Source organism: Monomorium pharaonis, chromosome 1 (assembly GCF_013373865.1).
Source record: "Monomorium pharaonis isolate MP-MQ-018 chromosome 1, ASM1337386v2, whole genome shotgun sequence".
In the NCBI taxonomy this organism is placed as follows: domain Eukaryota; kingdom Metazoa; phylum Arthropoda; class Insecta; order Hymenoptera; family Formicidae; genus Monomorium; species Monomorium pharaonis.
Genome location: NC_050467.1, coordinates 19,435,028 through 19,455,237, shown reverse-complemented (window position 1 = coordinate 19,455,237; position 20,210 = coordinate 19,435,028). Strand labels below are relative to the sequence as shown.

The 20,210-nt window shown below is 35.2% G+C and overlaps 1 protein-coding gene across 3 annotated transcripts in view; it reads left to right on the top strand.

The window, feature by feature from the left end:
• The window catches only part of LOC105833559 (prominin-1-A), a 90,291-nt gene that overhangs the window by 51,992 nt on the left and 18,089 nt on the right, over positions 1–20,210 (top strand). For all 3 annotated transcript variants that reach the window (XM_036286528.1, XM_036286520.1, XM_036286518.1), the window contains 5 exons: positions 16,120–16,274; positions 17,149–17,326; positions 18,163–18,546; positions 19,392–19,447; positions 19,685–19,860. In XM_036286528.1, the coding sequence (XP_036142421.1) occupies positions 17,236–17,326; positions 18,163–18,546; positions 19,392–19,447; positions 19,685–19,860 (707 nt within the window). In that variant the 5' untranslated portion in view covers positions 16,120–16,274; positions 17,149–17,235. The remainder of the gene's footprint in view (positions 1–16,119; positions 16,275–17,148; positions 17,327–18,162; positions 18,547–19,391; positions 19,448–19,684; positions 19,861–20,210) is intronic.

Sequence of the window (20,210 nt, the reverse complement as noted above, 5' to 3'; positions counted from 1 at the left end):
TTTTATTTTACAAATCAAATCTCTTTTATTCTTATTACTACGTAATTTTTTTTGGAAGTGCGAATGTATCATAAAATTTTATTTCTCATATGCACGTTCGTATTCCATGCGACATTGTCACGTTTATATACGGCATAGATTTTCGCGTTATGCTTTTCATTCAAATCGGGAGAAAGGAGGGAGGGAAAAATGTCGTCGAAAAGTACACGTCAGTGCTCGAGATGGTCGTTATCCGTTGGTATTGTGGAGAAAAAACGTCGCGATTTACAAATGAAAAGCGGGGTTGCTAACAAACGGACGCGGTTTGGTTATTCAGGACGATAAGTGTTAAAATAGGACGCGCGCGGGAGACATTGCTGGGACGGATCGCGGGAATAAAAATGGAAGATAAGTTTCACATTTCTCGCGTATTTGCAGGATATCCTGTGTGTGAAACAGATGCTTCCGCGAATGAGACGTACGCGCGAATCGTCATATCCGTGAAAAGGTTGAAGAGCCACGCGCGTGGGATCACGCCGATAGCCTGGTGGAAAACGGTTATGCCGTTTGCGTCGAGTCAGCGTCATAAATTTTACGAACATCCAATCTGCTTTTCTTGAGTGCTCGCGCGCTTTGCCGGGCCCCGTAATGCATCGGTTGATGGCTTAAAAGCGCGTAAACGGATTGGTCCACGCGTTAACGAAGTGTTAACGATAAATGATGGTGCCACCGGCTGAATGTCTTTTTAGTCGCTACGTAGATTTTGCTATTCTCTCTCTTTCACGTTGCGACAAGAGAGAGGTGTACATATTTGTACATATTATTTATATGACGTATTAAGCTCGCAGCTTACAAAGTTAGTTTTTGCAGATTATGTTGGACGAACACGTAACTCGCACATCGGCGCGCCATATTCTCGCGTATTTATCTCTGTAAAGCGTATCTGGGTTTCTGGAATCGAACATAAATCAGGAATGAATAATGGGGTCAATATGATATTGAAATAGTACGTTTAATAAATTAAGCAAAGTTACATTAAATTAAGCGCAAAACGTTTCGTTACATGGATAATTTAGGAGAATTATTTACGAACGGGATTATGAATGTGTAAGTATCTTACGTAAATATTCTAATATAATATATCATATTGAAATATACGTCCAGAATACCGGTAAATAATTATTTTACGTTGTACTTCTCGTCTTACCAGGTAATCTTCGGTCGACGTTGTAAATGGAATGGCTGTGTGAGAGTTAGGGATTACATGTGTCAAATATCAGCATCAATTTAGCAGGAGGTGCCTGGGGAGTGCCAATTATGCATATCGAATACATATATGTATGGAGTACATAATCGATTTTCGTATGTTCGGAGCGTCAGCAAAATATAGGGTAAATGATTGAGAATGCGTGTCAATTGCAATGACGAGAATTCCGACGTGCGAGAGCAAATGGCAATGGGAATTTATAATGATTAAAGTGGAGTGCGCAAACTGCTCTTCGTAATTGGAGGAATGAAACTGTTCAACGATCGTTGAATATACGTGCGCGATTACGTCGAAAAAGATCAGTAACAGCAATTAGTCCTCCCTCATCTCTTTTTCATATTAAAATATTAAAATTGGTATTAAATAACAAGTTAAAGTATAGTTATTTAAACGTTAAATTAATCATCTCACAGAGATTGTTCTAGCATTTCTTTATATATCGTATTACTCAGCAAAACGTTTTCGTCTTGCGTATCTTCAACGCAATTTTGCATCACTTTTATTATCTTTAAGTAGCAAGCATATATATGTATATATACATATATATATATATATATATATATATATATATATATATTATGATGTTGAGTTAACAGAATTGCACAGGTAAACAGATAAAGGAGAGAAAAATAAGCGGAGAGAAAAATAAGATAACAGTTTTTATAATGCTTTCATGCTGCACTGACAGCGGAAGTAGTAAAGCTTGGCTTTAGTCAGACATACAAGTTCAAACCGCAGCGGTAACCACTTCTTTACTCATCGTTGTGTATGGAAAAGAGCTGATTGTGTTAACATTATGAGATTTCCATTCTAAACTGATAAAAAGGTATTTGTGCGATTTTACATTGGGTAATAAGCAAATTCTTATTCTACGAAATAATATCAATAGGAAATATACAAGGAAATATAATATTGCGTTTTGTTTATGAACCGATAACTTTAAGAATTTATTGATTATTGCGTCGGACGTCGCTATTGAACTTGTTATATGTTTTACAGTGATTTTATATAACATCGTATACATTTGCCTGCAAACTATGGATTTCTTATTCCCTTTCTTTTGGTTCCTCTCTTTCTTCGTAGATATATCTTGAAAAAAAAAACGGCTAGTACTCGAAGAATAAGGAGGTACTATCCGACAATATATTGTTATAGCTCTACTTATACATATAACTTTCGAACAAACTTGATCCGTGCCGTGGAAGCACTAACTGAATTGACATAATGATGTTTTACTGAGGATCAACTTCAGATAGAAAACGGATCGTGGCACTCTGTGAACACCTGCGAGAAATAAAATCAACGTCCCAGTTTATTATCCTATCACATAGGTACCGAGTTACGTCCCCGGGTAATCAGCTCCTAACAGAAACCGTCTCTTTCGTGTATCCGGTGGCTGTTGTTTCAGCAATTTGGTGGCTATATAGCCGCACGGTTACGATCGGAAAGGGATGTACACGCGGGGTGAAGAGATTGACGCTCTAGCTGCGATAACGAGCAAAGTCTGACGGTATGACTGGAGGATGCCTGCAATGTCGTAAAGGATATAAAAGAATGAATTCGGCAGTTTGCGCGGGTACGAAACTTTAAGCGATGCGCCGTAAAAAGCGTAAAACTTCGTCCGGCCTTTCTCCATATCCTTCTAAAATATTGCCAATGCACGATGACTTTCGCAGAAACTTCGTAGAGTACATTTTTATACGACGTAAGGGAGAGAGCCATAAAAAAAAATTGGAGAATATTCAATGTTTATGATGGAATATTTAATGTTAGAGTAAGCTGCATAACTAGACTCGGATTCAGATGTAACACGCATGGACATGTTGCGGCAGATATCTCTCTTTAAACCGCTATCTTCTGAATTATATATCTTCGTGCTGCGTGATATTTTTATGCGCAAGCAAACCGTATAACTTACGATACATCACAATTCAGTGAGATTACCAGAATATATATCTAAGCTGTCGTACCGTTGGCGTGTAAAATTTACGCCACGGCGGACATCTTTCATCTTGGCAGGAAAATAGAAACTCAAAGGGAGAGGAGGAACGCAGCGATTCGATCGGACTTTCCCAAAGGTGTCGTATTCGGGCAAGTTCCGCCGATAAATAATGGGACCGTTCTCCACGCTCGTGTTCACGCATTGTCGTATGTGTTCGCGCAAGTAACTTCAGCTATTTGAACAGGGACAGACGGCAGCGGAATGAATCGTGAGCTGACGCCGTCGCCATAACGCATTACGGGACATCAAGTTTTGGATAAACAGACATAATTCTCTACGCGGAACTTCTGTAAATCACAATTTTTCTTTTATTTTTTATTTTTATTATGAAGAAATAACACTTAATTTATTTTTGCATTAATAAAAAAACTTCTTAAAATTTTTCAATAAAATATGTTAAAAGATATTTTATCGATTTTGAGCTTTGAGCCTATTAGAGTCAACCGATTTGATTCGTACAATATTTTGGTATCTCGCGGTGGACAATAAAGTCTTTTGATATCTATTGGCGAAATCAAAGTTTGAAAAAATTAAGCCGTTTTGGTGAAATTTTGCAGACGAATGGACGGACAAACGAGTAAATGGGCAATCGGACTAACACTCTATAGTTTAAAAGTTATTTGCTATTCCGTATTACTTAACAATAGAATGAAATACAATAATCCACAAACAGAGAATATATAACGCTACCAGTGTTTCGTATTAGAAAAATAAAATAATGATATTCAATACACAATATCCAACATGACGGTAATTGCAACATGAACACATCGTTGTTGCCATTGTTGTCACGCATTACGTGATTAATTCATATTGTGAAAATATGCATGCTGCAGGTAATTACATTTATGTGCGGCATTTGTATCGGGTACCTAAATTTGTAGGAATGAAGAAATTAATTACGAAACGCATTTATTTACATTATGCCACAGCACATTTTCTATGAAGTCAGTCAATTAGCGTAGTAAATTAATTATGCAAATTGTTGCTTTTCTTTATGTTTACCATTTGTCTGCGGTATTTGTTGTGCGCATTGACAAATGAAATATTCGCCGGATCTCTTCTACGAAATATTTATTGCGAATATGCTCTCGCGCATGTATCGCCTACGTAACGTCGCGCAACGCGGTAAAAACATATAACATTGATTAAAAGTGACGATATTTCAGCATTTCATTTAGAACGCAAATAAGCACGCAAACATGACAGAAGTCTCTGAATCTTACTCAGAATACCGTCCGAAAATACGATTTAAATTTATGTAAACTATTGCATCGCATATCGCAGTGCGATGCAGCGACCACGACATTATTTCCATTTCCAAATAAACGCAATTTCAAATAGATTTGCCCTTTCGCGCGTGTTTGAGCGTATGCGCGCGTTAAAATTACACTTTTCAACTGCGAATGCAATTGTTTGTTCTAGCTAAGTTACGGGTGATGTAAAATTTGGTTACTTTTAAATTAGAACTTATTGCGATCGTTTATTTGTTAATTGTAATGCTGCATAAACTTTATTATCATTAAGTACAAATAAGGATATATTTTACTTACAGAAAAATTCTGTTAAAAAATACAAAAAATATAAATTTTTATTTTTTTCGATTTCCAAAATTTGAGAATATAGAATTACTATCGATCTCATTAACTTTACCGAAACGATCAGTGCCGAAATTACGCAATCGCGTAACAAAGACTTGTTTAACGGACTTATTAATCAGACATTAATAATAGCTTCCATAATTATTATTTCCGCTTTTGTCTTAATGGAACAAAGGCGAAGTTTTAATTGAAACGAATATTATGTCATGATTATCATTTGTGTCCTGTAATTTGTCGCAATGATGTTTCTTCGTCCTCTCGTTTTGACTTCTCGTTAAGGATTCAAAGGGGAGCTCGCGCCATTCGCCGCGTTTCTTTCCATCGCGACTTCCGTTATGCCATCGTAACGCAGGAAGAACCAAGGACATAAATAAGCCTGGCAGAAATTAATGCGTACGAAAGTTTTTTTTCCAGCCGGAAACAAGGTTGTCGAGCATGTTAAAACTTTCGTAGAGATTTTCGCTCGAAAAAGTCCGCGGATGAAAGAACGAGGGTGAGCACGCGTTCCCTGTGAGCCGCGTATGCGATTGCGCTCGAAGCGAGATGATTTTCTCGCTCGTTCTGTTCGCCATTTCCAGCTCGGTGATTACCAAACTTTGCGACCAATGATTTCCTGAATCAATCTTGATTTTCATTTATTACAAATACTGTCGATATTCAAATATTTCTGCGATATTCAAAATCTTTCTCTTTTCATTTACGTATTTCCTCACTTCTACAAAAACTTTTTTCAAGCAATTAAATAAATAATTGAAATTATTCCATAATTTAAATAATAATTAACTCAGAACGGAGATAAAAAGTAAACATTATTAAATTAGTTCTTGATATTTGTTTAATATGAATTGTTAAAGGATGTGTATTTAATCGAGCAGTGTAAAATCGCGTTAATCTTTAAATGCGCGAACGTTGGCGTCATATATCGCTTTTTCATTGAACATCCAAGATATTTTAGTGTCTAAAAATTCTTATATTCTAAATTTATACAGACTAAATAGTAATAAGCCTATACCTGTTGATTCAGTGAAAGTCAAACGTGCGCAGCTTCCTCTAAGCGTGAATTTTGAATAACGTATCTGTCTTTGACTGTCTGGCGCGACAACTACGTGCGATTTCAATTACAAAAGCGAATGTCCATTTGATTAACGAGACATTTGCAAATCGGCATTTTATGCGATAAAATGCTTGCAAATCACGCTTCAATTCCAGTGGTGATTTTACATTGAAACATACTTCTGTTAATCTACACGGTAACACACAGAATTTTTAAGATATTGATAAAGTTAGAAACGCAATTTGTCAAATTTAGTAGTTTTTGTCAGGAAAAGCCGAAGAAATTCTTCTTTCATCGACACGATCTTTCTAACGCGATGACAGAGGAAAAGCTCGTAAAACTGTAGAATACCGAGAATGTTCTTTGAACTGTTAGGAAGGCATTTTAACACCCGATCGTGAAACTCTAACATGACGAGGACAAGATCATGTTTTTTATCTCTTCATGCTATAGGAATCATGTCAGTTCTTTTCATATATTCTTAACTTCCATCAACTTGAGGGTGATAAAAAGATTGACAATGAAAACGCAGATAAATAAAAATGGAAAATTTACAGTAAAAATTTTGTGTCTAAATAATATTTTTTTTACACAATGATACGATATATCATTCACAGTACAATCGCATTATATGTATATGTATAGGCATATATATGTAATGGTATTTATAATTCTGTGTGCTTTCTACTCTGGCCGACAGCATTTAGTATTCTATCCGTGTAAAGCAAATCAGTTTTACAATAAATGAATTGGTGAAATATGTCATATGAATGTAATGATTTTTCAATGTAACAAAAAAACCACCCGTTGTCGCAGTTTCACGAAATATACAATATGAATATATCATATTATTTGTAGCAATCTGTCGGTATATCGTATTAATAATCAATAATGTATAATGTGCGATTTATCATTATAGAACGCAGAATATAAATAATATAGTGTATGAATAGGAAATTAATGTATGACTTATAACAGATTGTATTAGGAACATGATTAATAGCCACAACCAATTTAATCAATAGAGACGCAAATAAATGTGAAGCCTGAGAGAGTAAGACAAAACGAGATTTTAATTAAAAGCTATAATTTATTTACTTTTTTCTTTTCTTCTTCTTCTTCTCCCCCTCGCCCCTTTTTTTATAGTAAAAATGTGTTTACAATATTTTGAAATTCTTATAATTGCTTGTAAAAGCATAAAAAATAAAGGTAAAATAAATATTTAATAATTGTTATTGCCATGAACAATTTTGTATATTTTTGAGATCTTATGTGAAATAAAATAAAAAAGCGACTAATTTAATAATTATGTATAAATATGTAATTTATACATTTTAATAAAAGTACAAATTTTTTAAACAATTAATTGTCACGATCTTGGAATTGTACTCTATTAAGTAAAATCTTATTTTACTTAAAGCTTATCGTAGCTAATGTGGAATCTTAAAGTGTAAAATTGTTCTTGGTGATAACGACCATGCATATTAAAACGTAGAGAGAACGAAGAAGAAATCGTTAGTCGGGAAACGAAGGAGCCAATGGAAAAAGGGAGTTTTAATCTTCAACCTGATAAAGTACAGACAATCTTCCTGCTAAATTTAGTTTTAACTTTTCCGAGAAACGCTTTTTTAAGACTGCCGTTAATAGCAACGAAACAAACAGCAGAGTTACTAACGTAAAATACTTGCTTGTAAATAGATTGCTATTGTGTGTTATTACACTAAAATTGCATGTAACAAGATACTCCGTGTACGCAGTATAATTTTTTTGCTTCATGAGGAAAATGTTCTCCATTGTATGCAATGCATACGAAATTTATGAATATTCTCTTGTAAAACTATGCAAAACTTATCACGGAAGTGGATTTATACCGGATATTCTATTCGTGTACACACAGGAAATTGGAAATAAAACTGTAGCGCTGTAACAACAATTTTATATTTGAATCCACTAACCGAAAGGTTGAGCAAGGTTTCAATTGCAAATAAACGAAATAGTGGCGGAGTGAAATAGCACGTAAAGTGGGAGTTTTGTTACAAACTCTGCGTTTGTGATCATCGTTTTCAACTTAAAAAACGAATTTTATGCCCACAACAAAAGCAAAATTATGATTTAGTGATAAATCATTGAAACATAACTCATTTATTCCTCTTCTGTTGGTACACAAATGAAATAATTATGATTGATATTCGCGAGGAATGCATATTTGTGGTATTTATTTAATTATTTCTCATGATGTAATAATTTGTATCTATTCATATCTAATTAAACAAATATCATTATTTACAATTATTCGTTAATGAATTCTAATTTATTAGTTTAATTTATATGAACATTATTTTAAGTGATGGTTTTATTACCTCAATGAATAAACATGTCGAAGAACCATTTCAGCGGATGATTAAAATTAATAATTAATTCCCATTTTTACTCGTTAAAAAATAAAATTACGATTCCACATCATTTTGTACAAATGTCAATCGTAAAATGATTTGCATTTACAAATTATGGAATTTCAGGATATATACATTCAGGATGTTATTTAGTTATATTGCATGAATGTCCTCAAACCACATAATTTTCTACTTTGTACTTTATACTATTTTCTCCTTCGACACATGTATATAACATTAAAATATGCGAGTCATGCGCAATTTGCTCTTTCTTTGCTGTAATTGCCAACTTTAGATTGCACTAAAATAAATATGATAATTTGATATAACGTCCAAATATGACAACTTGGTTATTAAATGATCGCAGAGCGAAATAACGCGATGTTTTTTTTTATAATTCCATACCCGTGGCAAAATACTGTGTGAAGAAGTGAAATTTCATATAATAATTAATAAATGCAATTACTCAAGATTCTAGATGAAATTTGAAATATTCTAAATGTCGATATCTCAAATCACGATGTAGTTGCAGAACCACAAGATATTGCAAACTGTATCAAACTGAAGTTTAATTCCGATGTCAGTCGTCTTGTCAGTAGCAGACTTACCGAGAAATACATATAATCATCCATAATGTGTATACGTGCAGCTCAAAGTTATATTCTTGTAGAAAATTATGTTTACAAAATTAATATGCATTTTTATAAATAATCTGAACAAAAATTTGCAAACATGTAATATTTTAATAAAATTTTAAAGAACACGAGACAAATTTTGATATTTGTATTGAAACAATTAAAAATAACTTTTTTAAGTAAAAAAACTTATTATATTCTTTTAAAAAGTTCTACGTCTGTAGATACAGAAGGTTTAAGTGTATTTTTGTATTCTTACAGAAAACAAGAAAGATATCCAGAAGCAAATGTTCAGTCGTAATAATAGTGAATAATATGATTTTACTTGACAGTATTGTTATCTTAAATGTCTACGTTAAGTGCTCACTGTTACGTGTCGCGATTAATAACCATAGCCAATTTATATTATCTATCTATCGCTGGGCACACACGCGCAATGAATTCATAAAAACCCCGCGATAATCCATTTAAACGCAGTTCACCGATTCCAGCCGTAAAAATTATCGGTGAAATACCAGCTCGGAATATTCTGCCACATGTGTCACCAACACGCAATTGTATACCTCCTATCTATCTAATTGTACCTATATAATACTATCACTTTATTCTTTTGTAGTTTTATTACGTAAATTCTACAAAAATTTTTCGATATTTGAATTGAACTAAAAAATTCGGTGAGGAATTGTAAAAATTATATGAGGAATTGTATAAATATTATAAATGGACTAATATTCGGGAAGCAAAAATTGAATAATTTCTAATCTTATTAATGCCAAACCTTACGGATTCTTTCTATACAGTATTTTTAATTTTATTAGATATATGCCGTTAAAAAGCAGTTCTATCGAATCCCGATGAGACATTCTTGGCAGTCTATTTTCTAAGAAGTAGAAGTGGAAGCGTTTCACTCAAACAGGTTTTGCACCTCGTAAAATGGGGCTGACTCCAACTTTTACCGAGAAACAGGGTGAGACGATGAGAACATTTTACGGTAAAATTATTAATTAAAACGCTCGGAGGGGAGCGAAAGAGAGGAGATGTATCATAACGGGCTTATGTCGCGAGATACCTTCTGTGATGCAATAACGGAGATCTGTGAATGACCGTATACGTGGACGACGGTACTTTTATAAGAGAGAGAAAGACAGAGAGAAAGTGATAATATAGAGAAATTGATAATATATGGTGGCAGAAAAATAATAAAGGTGATGATATTTTTACACCACTTCTTGATATCGCGTTCAAATTATACTTAATATTGTCGACAAGCCACTTTCGTCGAGGGTAGCGGAAAAGTGTAATAAATTCCATCATGGCTCGCTGAAACGGATATCACGCGAGGTGCCCGCGATCAATTTAAAGCGATCAGCTATCAGCGATGACGTCGCTGGAAAACTATTAAGGTGAAGCGTTTACAAGTACAAATTGAAGCGCAGCTCTCCGATGAATGCAGCCATTTGCATGTATTGAATTTGTCACGAAGAAAGAAAGGAATTCCTTTCCCATTGTAATTGGTGAGAAATCATCAAGCAAGTTCGTCGATTTCTTTAAAAAATACAAGTTACTTCTGATTTACATTGATAATTTATACCACAAATTATCAATCGCTTTAAGAAAAACATTTCCTTATTTATATTTCATAAAGATAGACTTATTAGAAATTACATTTACATCATTTACAGATGCATACTTGTGCTTTCATTCAATTTACGCAGAAATGATGTACAGGATGATATAAAATTCTCCTGAAGATCAGAGAATCCCACAATGCAATAACTTTGCATTAAAACAGAGACTTGTTTCAGTCGAGATCACTTAAAAAGATTCACGGGATCGAAAAATTGAATTAAAAGTTACAATCGGAGAATATTTCAATAGATTTTCATATACAATCTGCGTTTCACGTGATAAATTTATTATTATGAAAGAGGATAAAACAGAAAATATTATGGTATAGCTTTATTTATTTTCGTTAACTCTTTAAATTATTGTTTTATTGTTTTATTGTCGAAAATAAAAAACGGTTATCTAAACGGTTAAATAAAAATTATAATCGCCAAAGAAAAGTTACTAATAATAACAAATAAAGAAGCTTTTGCGATTTTATCTTCTATAAAATTTACGCATCTCACATTTAAAGAATCGTTTAATAGTAAAGATGCTTGCCGAGAAAGTTTTGAAAACTTGGTCAGAGAACTGTGACTAACAACACGATCAAACTACTTTAACCAGGGATCTACCACAAGCGTATCGCACAGTATCCAAGCTATGGTGTCTTGTTTTGTATAGTTTGTATCAATCTCCGAACTACGTAACTCTTTGGATAGAATAATAATAGTATAGATGTAGAACTTCCGCGCGATGTAAAATCAATGTTTGTTTTATGCAACTTGTTATTTTAAATATAAATGAAACATGATTATATGATTTATGTAGGGGTATGTGTACCATGAGAGAAGGATTATCTAGCAATTATGTGAAATAGAACGTTATCATTATATAAAAAACTTAAAATACAATGTTAACATTATATTATATTATATCTTAAATTTTCTTTTTTTCATATAAGACACACAGTTTTATATTCCATTAATCCGTGTCATAAAAAGACATGGATAGGATGTTCTGGCTTCTGTAGTTCTTTTCAGCTTAACACGAACGTAATGTTTGTAATGTAATATCTTAAGTGCAAGCTGCAGACGCCAATAACATTGATATAATTAAATAAAAAGACGTACAATGACTATTTTGGACAAGAATAATCGGATATATGTAATACAAATCATAGAAATTAAATTTTTACGAAAAATTAAGATTTTTTTATTAAATAAGTCGATATTTTATCGCAATTTAATTATAACATTAATTTAATATTAAATGCTGTGCATTTCTTTAAACATTTAAATATAGTTAACAATGTAGTAAATAAATTTACTACACTTATACGTTAAATACATTTACGTATAATAACAATCATATATAGAAAATTATACGCTTTGTAAAACTGTATTACAAACACAATTTTGTTCTTAAGATTTGTAACAGAAAATGCATCCCTTAATTGTGGAATAGAAATGTTGTTTCTCTAAAGCTAACGCAAACGTATTGCCTGTATTGCTCTGCTCTGCTCTGTACTACACCCTATTTCAAACGGCATACGAAATAAGATTCTACTTCAATTGCTGCAATTAGATACGTACTCGGCAGTAGTAAATCCACGAGTGTCGATAAGGCTTGAGTAAGTACGCGACGCTCCGAAAGGCAGAGAAGAAAAACGCTCGTGCGTGACTTTCGTAGGTGAGAAATCTTGAGTGGATGGTATGTTCCGCGGTGAGATCCGATAGATCACTTGATCGAGACACCAAGATGGATCACGTCTGGCAAAAACTTCATGATTTGGCTTCCCTTTGCACCCGTTGACACAAGAAGGCGCCCTTGCCGTTCTTTTAATAACTTCTCTGTAGGAAATGCATGTACCATCGTCACTCAATTTTTCTTTCTTCTCCTTTTATTCGAGGCAAAAAGTTTTTCATGCGAGAGTAATAAATTGCGGATTGTGTACTCTTTTCAATATAAAATATGCAATGAAAAGTAGCGAAGAAGCGAACTCGCGATTGCACAGTTTCTTCGATCTTTCGCGAATATTCGTCTCAATGAATGTTTTATTAAAGAAAGATATAAATTCTTTTTTCGAAACTTATAGTTATTTTACGCGTAAAATAAATTTATTTTAATTACAATATATTTTATCTTACAAATATGCATAAAATATAATAATTTGTTTTAAAAAATTCTCTCAGAAGAAAAAAATTAAACTTAGATTTGTCTGTTTTACAATCAACGTAACTATCAGCACCTCTTTTTCTCTTGTATGTAGCTCGAACGAAAACACTTTCAAAGTGGCGATGTATAAAGAAAAGATACTTGTTTTTTTTATATCGCCTATTGTTATCGACGGCCAAGTCCGAATCGCCGATGTATATATCGTAGGAAAATTAACGGCGGCGTCTCTCCCGAGGATAGGATAGTCGACGGAGCGCGTCGTAGCGTCGCGATGCTGCGGACGCCACCGAGAGAGCCGAGGGAAACGAGAGAGAGTGAGAGGAGCGTCGCGACGACGCGGAGGCTGACGACGCACTGACTGCCCGCCTGGGTGCTCCCGACAGTAGTCGCGCTGGGCGAGAGAGAAAGAGAGAGTACGAGACAGGAAAGGGTGAACAGAGAAGGGAGAGAACGGGAGAAATAGAGACAGAGAGAAAGAGAGAGAGAGAGAGAGAGAGAGAGAGAGAAAGAGGGATAGTGAATGTGGATGCAACCCTGGTCTCCCGATCTCCTAACTGCACCGACACCCTCTCGCCGTGCCAAAATCTATCCACCCACGCGCTCGTTCGCGAACACCATCCGATGTATCCTCGTTGATTCGGTTGATCGACAATCGCACGCATCAGAGATCGCGGCACACTTTCGACGACGACTTTCGGTGACAATAATGACAGCGACGAGAGTAGGCTAGGAATGGTGAATTTTTGTTGGAAAATAAACTTGTTGAAAATCTCATTATTTAACAGACAGTCGTGCACCACTCAAGAAAAGGAAAATAAAACGAAACATGTTTCCGGTATCTTACGACGATCTGTACGAAGCTCGTTAATGAACCCGTCTAATGAGGTAATTTTACGTATCTTGATGAATACTAATGAGTACTAACTACATAATTTATGAAACATATGTAACATATGTCTGATTGAAGTAATATAATTTCTCAGAGTGTGTGCTTTTTTCCAACGAATACGTATTTAAAACTGCGACATTTTTTAAATCCTAGTGCATTTTTTTAATACGCGTTTCATACAAATGAGGACTTCTATGAGGAAATAATTTAAGGCAGCACAAATGAAACTTGAATATTTAATTACGCAATATAAAATAATGGGACACACACGAGAATGTTAAATAAGGACTCGAGGATCCTGTTTTCGGCAGGTTAAATTTTTTCGCTTCGCGCGGGCAATAAATAGCTCGTTGTTCCGAACAGGTGTACGAAAGTTAAATGAACAGAAATACGCGGAATGCTAAAGGTGAATTACGCGCCATGTACGTTTTCATCCGTTTTTCATCCTGAAAAATAATGAGGCGCAGACTTTAATTTATGCATACTCGAAATTACTCAGAGGTAAGTTCGAAATTGCAGTAATAATTTAGATGGGAGCTTAGTTTAGACCGCGCAGCTTTCCTTCACGCTTCTGACGTAATCAATTAATTAACTCATATCATCGTTACTTTCCTTTGATGTCTGTGAATTCGTGTTTCTTCGAATATCTCGGAAAGTTGCCAACATTTCTCATCACATTTTCATTTAAGATTACATGACTGTAGGCAACAACTTATGAAAGTAGCGTAAATCATGTAACAGCTGATACTTGATAATAATTCTACGAAGTTGCAGGTCGCGTACGTACCACAATGACATGCAGCAACACTCATTAATAATCGCTCCGGTTATCTACTTATCAGACACTATAATACATTTCTGACCACTTTGCATGCAATAACATGAGCCGTTTTAAATTTCTCTTAATATATCGCTCTTTGCGTACGGTAAAAGTTGTGTTTCACATAAAAGTTGCTATATATCCTCAAAAAAAAAGATGAAAATTAACCGTTATCACAACGAAGCAACGTCGTTTACGGTAGGATATGTACGAACATAAAACCGGAACGTACTTATGCCGGCAAGTATTTAAAATGTTATACTCATTACACATAATAATAATAATAATTTACAGAGAGCGCGTGGTAAATTGTATAGAATTCAAAATCACTCCCTGGAGGATCATAGACAAAAGCTAATGTGCACAAAAGATCTTGTCGTCTTTATTAACTTAGTTGGTTTACAAAATATCCTCTGGTTGAATTCAGTCACGGTATAGTGTACCACAGACGGGTAAGTATTTACTCTTAGCCGTATCATGCAATTAGCTGTGTTTTGGGGGAAAATTGCATTGAGAAGTAGAACGGGAATTGCGGTGCAGGCAATTAAGGGACTCGGGTATACACCCTCGCGTAAGAGTGAAAGAGCCCATTCACTGATGGAAGAGGTCTTGCGCCAAGTACCCAGTCATTCACCATCGACGAAAGTAATCTCGTACTTTGTCCGCGCGAAGATTTAGCCGTGTTAGGCACCGCTGTTACCAAAAAGCTAACCCAATCCTGCTTCTGTACGTACTAAAAGTAACTGTAGGCAGGTTCGAATTCCTTTCGCCGTTCGTATATATAAGACCAACCGCGCAAAAACGAGATTTATCAGAAGCGAGGAAGAGGGATCAAATTACTCGGTGAGTTAGACGTCGCGAGAGAGAAAATTTTAAATAGAAGTACACGCGACGCACATGCAAATGTGATACTCCAAAGAGCATTAACGTCGTGTTAGTCACGTTACCTTCGATCTTAACATATCTGACTGAATATTATGCGTCTATCATATATTCGTTAGAATTTTATAATAACTTATTTCTAAGTTATAATTTGCAATCTAGTTGTGAACACTACTGCGTTCGGCTGAGAAAGGAAAATTGTAAATGAATCAAAATCCATGGAGCTGAGGATTTTGTGATCGTAGATCTACGTAGAACTTTACATCTTATAATATTAGAACATTGTCTACTGAATTAACATTTCTTACTTTATCCTATATGCATTCTGTATGCAGGTGTGCGTTTAATAAACTTTTACAATAAGTGAGTAAATTGAAGTCAGAGTATGCCTAAAGTTTTTAGATGGGATTCGAAGAATTAACGTTTGACATACCGAGAATTAATAAAAATGTATTTTTTATTGCTTAAATAATTTTTAAGTGATTCTTGTAATCTCTTTTCCTAGACATATATGTATGCATATCACATACAATAAAGTCTCCTATGAACCTCACTGTGCTATTTAATAAGGCACAAAGTGGACAGACGTCGGTTAAAATTCCAGCCGTTAGTACATTCTTCGACATACTCTCGGAATACTTTCTAAGTTATTCTATGAGAATATTCCACGGATATAATATCTGTCGGTAGTCAGATTCAATGAATTGCGATGAGTTTGTGCTTGATAAGAAATTTTAATTTAAGTTTTGTCGCCATTTACCGCCATTTAATTCAGAATTGCATTTTTGCTTTAACTCGACGATTTTGTTACAAGAAACAAACAACAAAACAACACATTATATTCGCCTGATTCCTGTTCTTCAAAGGATTATCGACGACATCAAAGGATTATCGGGCTTAAACTATAAGCCAGTATTTGTCCCTTCGCCTTTACACATGTGTAACGAGTGAGGACGTCGAGATTACGAGGTAAAGCTTGCGTAAATTATTTATTTATTTTATTTTCTTAATTTGCAATTAATAAATATTTTAATAAATCTAATTATAAATATAAATAATAAGATTAATGAAAAATCATTTGACAAACGTGCATATCAAAAAATATTTTCTGACACTTTGTGGATTTTAATTTCTAAATTGAAAAATGACAAATTAATTTATCCCATTAGATAACTTTTGTAACAAATTGCGAGAGTAAAAACTTTATCGATATATTTTACTAACTTTTCGTTCGACAGAACTGCAATTTTCCGAGCCAGGCTGTTTTCGAGCAGAACTGTTTTTGATCGGGAATGAAATAAATTCGTGACCAGCAGTGCATTAATATTGCTGTAAACTACATATTGCATAAAAATAAATCCATACAGACTAATAAAACATTAATATCTCTATAAATAACACTATATAACGAAATAAAATAACGTAGATTCGTATCCGAGAAAATTAAGATCATATGATCGATGTTATACAAAAGCGAAAGCTAAGCGAAAATTTTCATTTGTTACCTAAAGTACTTGGAGTTTATTTATTGTGAAAGTGCTGCTGCCCGAGTCAGTGATTACGCGTCTAATTTAGTGGAAACTCAAATACTGCAAAACATTTTTCGATGCATAAATGCTGAAACAATTTGCACAATATATGTATAACAAACCATTTCTTTCAGCTTACAATTTATATACTCTGTGGTTTATTAATAATTTATTTATTTTAAAATTATTCTTATATTTATACTATTTTTTATTTTACATGCTCCAATTGCTTTTTTTCCTGGATTCTATATTGTGTGACACCGTTTTTCTTGCTTGGTCAATCCCCAATCTAACTTATTGTCTTTCTCCATAAGGCTCGACATCATCACTATACTTGCGGGGTTTCACGGAGAAGCCTCTACAAATGCTGAAAATGACAGTCCACCTGCAGCTGCGATTCAATGAAGGCTAACCGTTGTCAGTGCCGATTATCGCATGGAAGAAAACGTCGGAAAACGGTGATGCTCGAGTGGAAAATGATTGTAATCCAAGGCACGAGCATTTTATGTCTTGCTTTCACATCGTGCAAAATGCGGGTCTCATTTTCGTGAAGATATCGTGCCGCGACGCTCTTCACTAAAACGCTCCGAAATTATTATTCTCAGGAAGATTCGACACGAGGGAGCGCAAATAGAAGAAGCGGTATTCTATTTTGAGCCTTGTGCCGACAGAGATTGTGATGTTTCACAAGGATTCAAAGTTCTCCGCTGTGTAATCTTTAGTTATAACGTTTGAACATTTAATTTTGAATACCACACCCGGTGATGAATTTGTCGAGTTTTAGAATACGACAAAGAAAAATTTAATTTGTCGGGAATTAAAATGAAAAAAATCCCTACAGATTTTACAGCCAACCATGTTAGACAAAATTCTTTGAACGTAGCCAGTTTTAACGTCGTAATTAAGTAATGATAAAAGCAGCACGTTTCTTATCCTTTTTGATGTGACGATTCTGGTTAAATATCGTCGTAACGTTACTCTTATTTAAAATTCAAACGAAACGTAAAGCGGCGAACGGACATTAATTGGAATTTCAATTTCACTGCCACTTAAACGCAATCCTTGAAGCGCAACGTAATTCAATTTAAAGTACATATCGTGGAAAAATATTAATAAAGAAAAACGCGCATAGGAGCTCGAGTTCGCGGAAACGTCTAGAGAGATAATAGCGTAGATTCTTTTGTAAAGTTTTGATACTACATATTGAAAGAATTTCCACAGTCCATTAATTGTTAAAGCTCAATAGATTTTTATTGTCCTTTCGATTCACGCGCGAGCAGCAAGGCGACAACATCGTGTAAGATCTTCCGCTTCTCCAAAACTTGCAGTATTCCTTTTGCTCGTCGCAACCTCGAGGGCGTACACGCTTCAAGAGTCGGTCTCAACTGATTCGACCCCGAGCAGTAACAATTGCTCCACCACCGACGGCTTTCTCATTCTTCGTTCCCCAAACGAGGCACAGGAGGGCGAGATGGACACGATGGCGGCGAACGTGCTTGCTGACGATACGAAGAACAACTCGGACGTGTCGCCGCGTCCGAGGACGTTGACCTTACCCAGGGACTGGGATGAGAAACCGAACCTAAAGTTCCCGAAATTTACCGCAGAAGAGCGTTACAAGATGACGAGTTTGCATCTCGATAAGGGATGGTTTGCCTTTGAATTTCTCCGAGGCTTTCTGTCCTTCGTACAACCTTACGACGTACCGACCGGTAAGACTTTATGGCAATCGTAGATGGTCTTCGCGAAATCTCTTTTCAATAAGCTCGTAAGTTTTTAAAATGCATACGTCACGACAAATTCAGTTTTGGGATTGATTGGTCAGCGTTTCACGAGGTGTCTAGCTGTATCGATAATTCACACGCAAGCTGTTTCAACTAGGAAAAAAAAGTCGGGAGAGCCGCATTTTGCACATGTAAAACATGTACGCCGCGAAACATGATTCATGCATTTGATTGCCTGTTCGTTCAAACGTCTCTTCGCTCAAATGCCTGAACGTTTATAACTTTCAATTTTATAACTGATTAAGTTTTATAAATGACCGCGAATATTGCAATTAGGAGATATTTTTTATTTATATGGAACATGGCATTTTGTGAAAGGAAATCGATAATCACGTGCACTGGATCGCGTAGAGAGCAGTGATACGCACCCTTCTTTAAACTATTATTTTAAACGGCTATTTTCAGAGATCTGCAAAATCTTGCGAGCCGCGTAATGTCTCTTTTTTGACATATACATTTACGATACACTATATACGCATTATGTGATATGCAACCTACGGGCTGCAGCCCAGGATCGTGCAACCGCGGACCGCAGGTTGCGCATCACTGATGGCAGAGGAGGAGCAGAGCTTTTTTTTTTAATCAATTTTTCAAATATTGCAACATATTACCAACGAATTGATTTTCAACGTGTTTGTTCGATCATTCAATAGTCTGTCGGACCAGCAAGTAATTTAAGCTTAATAGATATCTTGATATACTATCGGACTATTATAAGCTTTCCTTCCAATTAGCGATAGAGAAGATTATAATTTCTCTCCCTCGTTTTACAGATCTCCTAGCGGACGCCGTGGAAAATCGCATAAGCACCACTAAATTGATCTCGGAGGTAAGGCGAAATCAAGCTGAGAAATCAGAAATATTTAACTACCGGCGAACGACGAAGTGGATCATTAGAGAAAGCGCAGGGTTCATTAGAACCCTTGCAACGGAACTCTCGATATATCTTCCGAGCGTTGTGTTCTGAAAAGAGAATTTCTTGCAACGTACGCGATAATTTTCGCGATCTAATGTCGCGCGAATGCTACTGTTAAGTTTCTCAGAAGTATTCGTCTTACTTTTACAGTCTCTGCACGTGGAAGCAGCTTTTCTGGGCTTAGTAGGCGTGTGCTGCGTACTGGCCTGCATAATACCCGGCATGGAACTTTGGCTCGCCTGTCGCCCAATCAGAGAGGATTATAAACCCCCTCGGCATCCCGGTGTTCTTACATTTCTCCTCACCGTTCTCGTCCTCATACTCGGGTAGGATCTATGACGATTCCACGTTCTTAGACGACGCTCCGAAAACTTATTACCCTCACTTCCAACCCTACCCGTGTTCCTTGATACTTCTGTTCTTCTTGATTATACTTCGTGAGTATTCATCGCGAATGACAAAATTTACGTGATTAAAAAAGAAGTTTTTAAAACTAAGACAGAAGTTTTATCACCTGACGCTCTTATGGTATAAATCACATAAATTACTTTGTCTTACTTTTAATAATTTTTAATAACAAGATAGAGGTTTATATTTACAGAATAGCTTGTGTAGGCATGCCCACAAGTATGTTAAAACGTTAATTATTTCTTAATATACTTTTGCCTTTGAATAG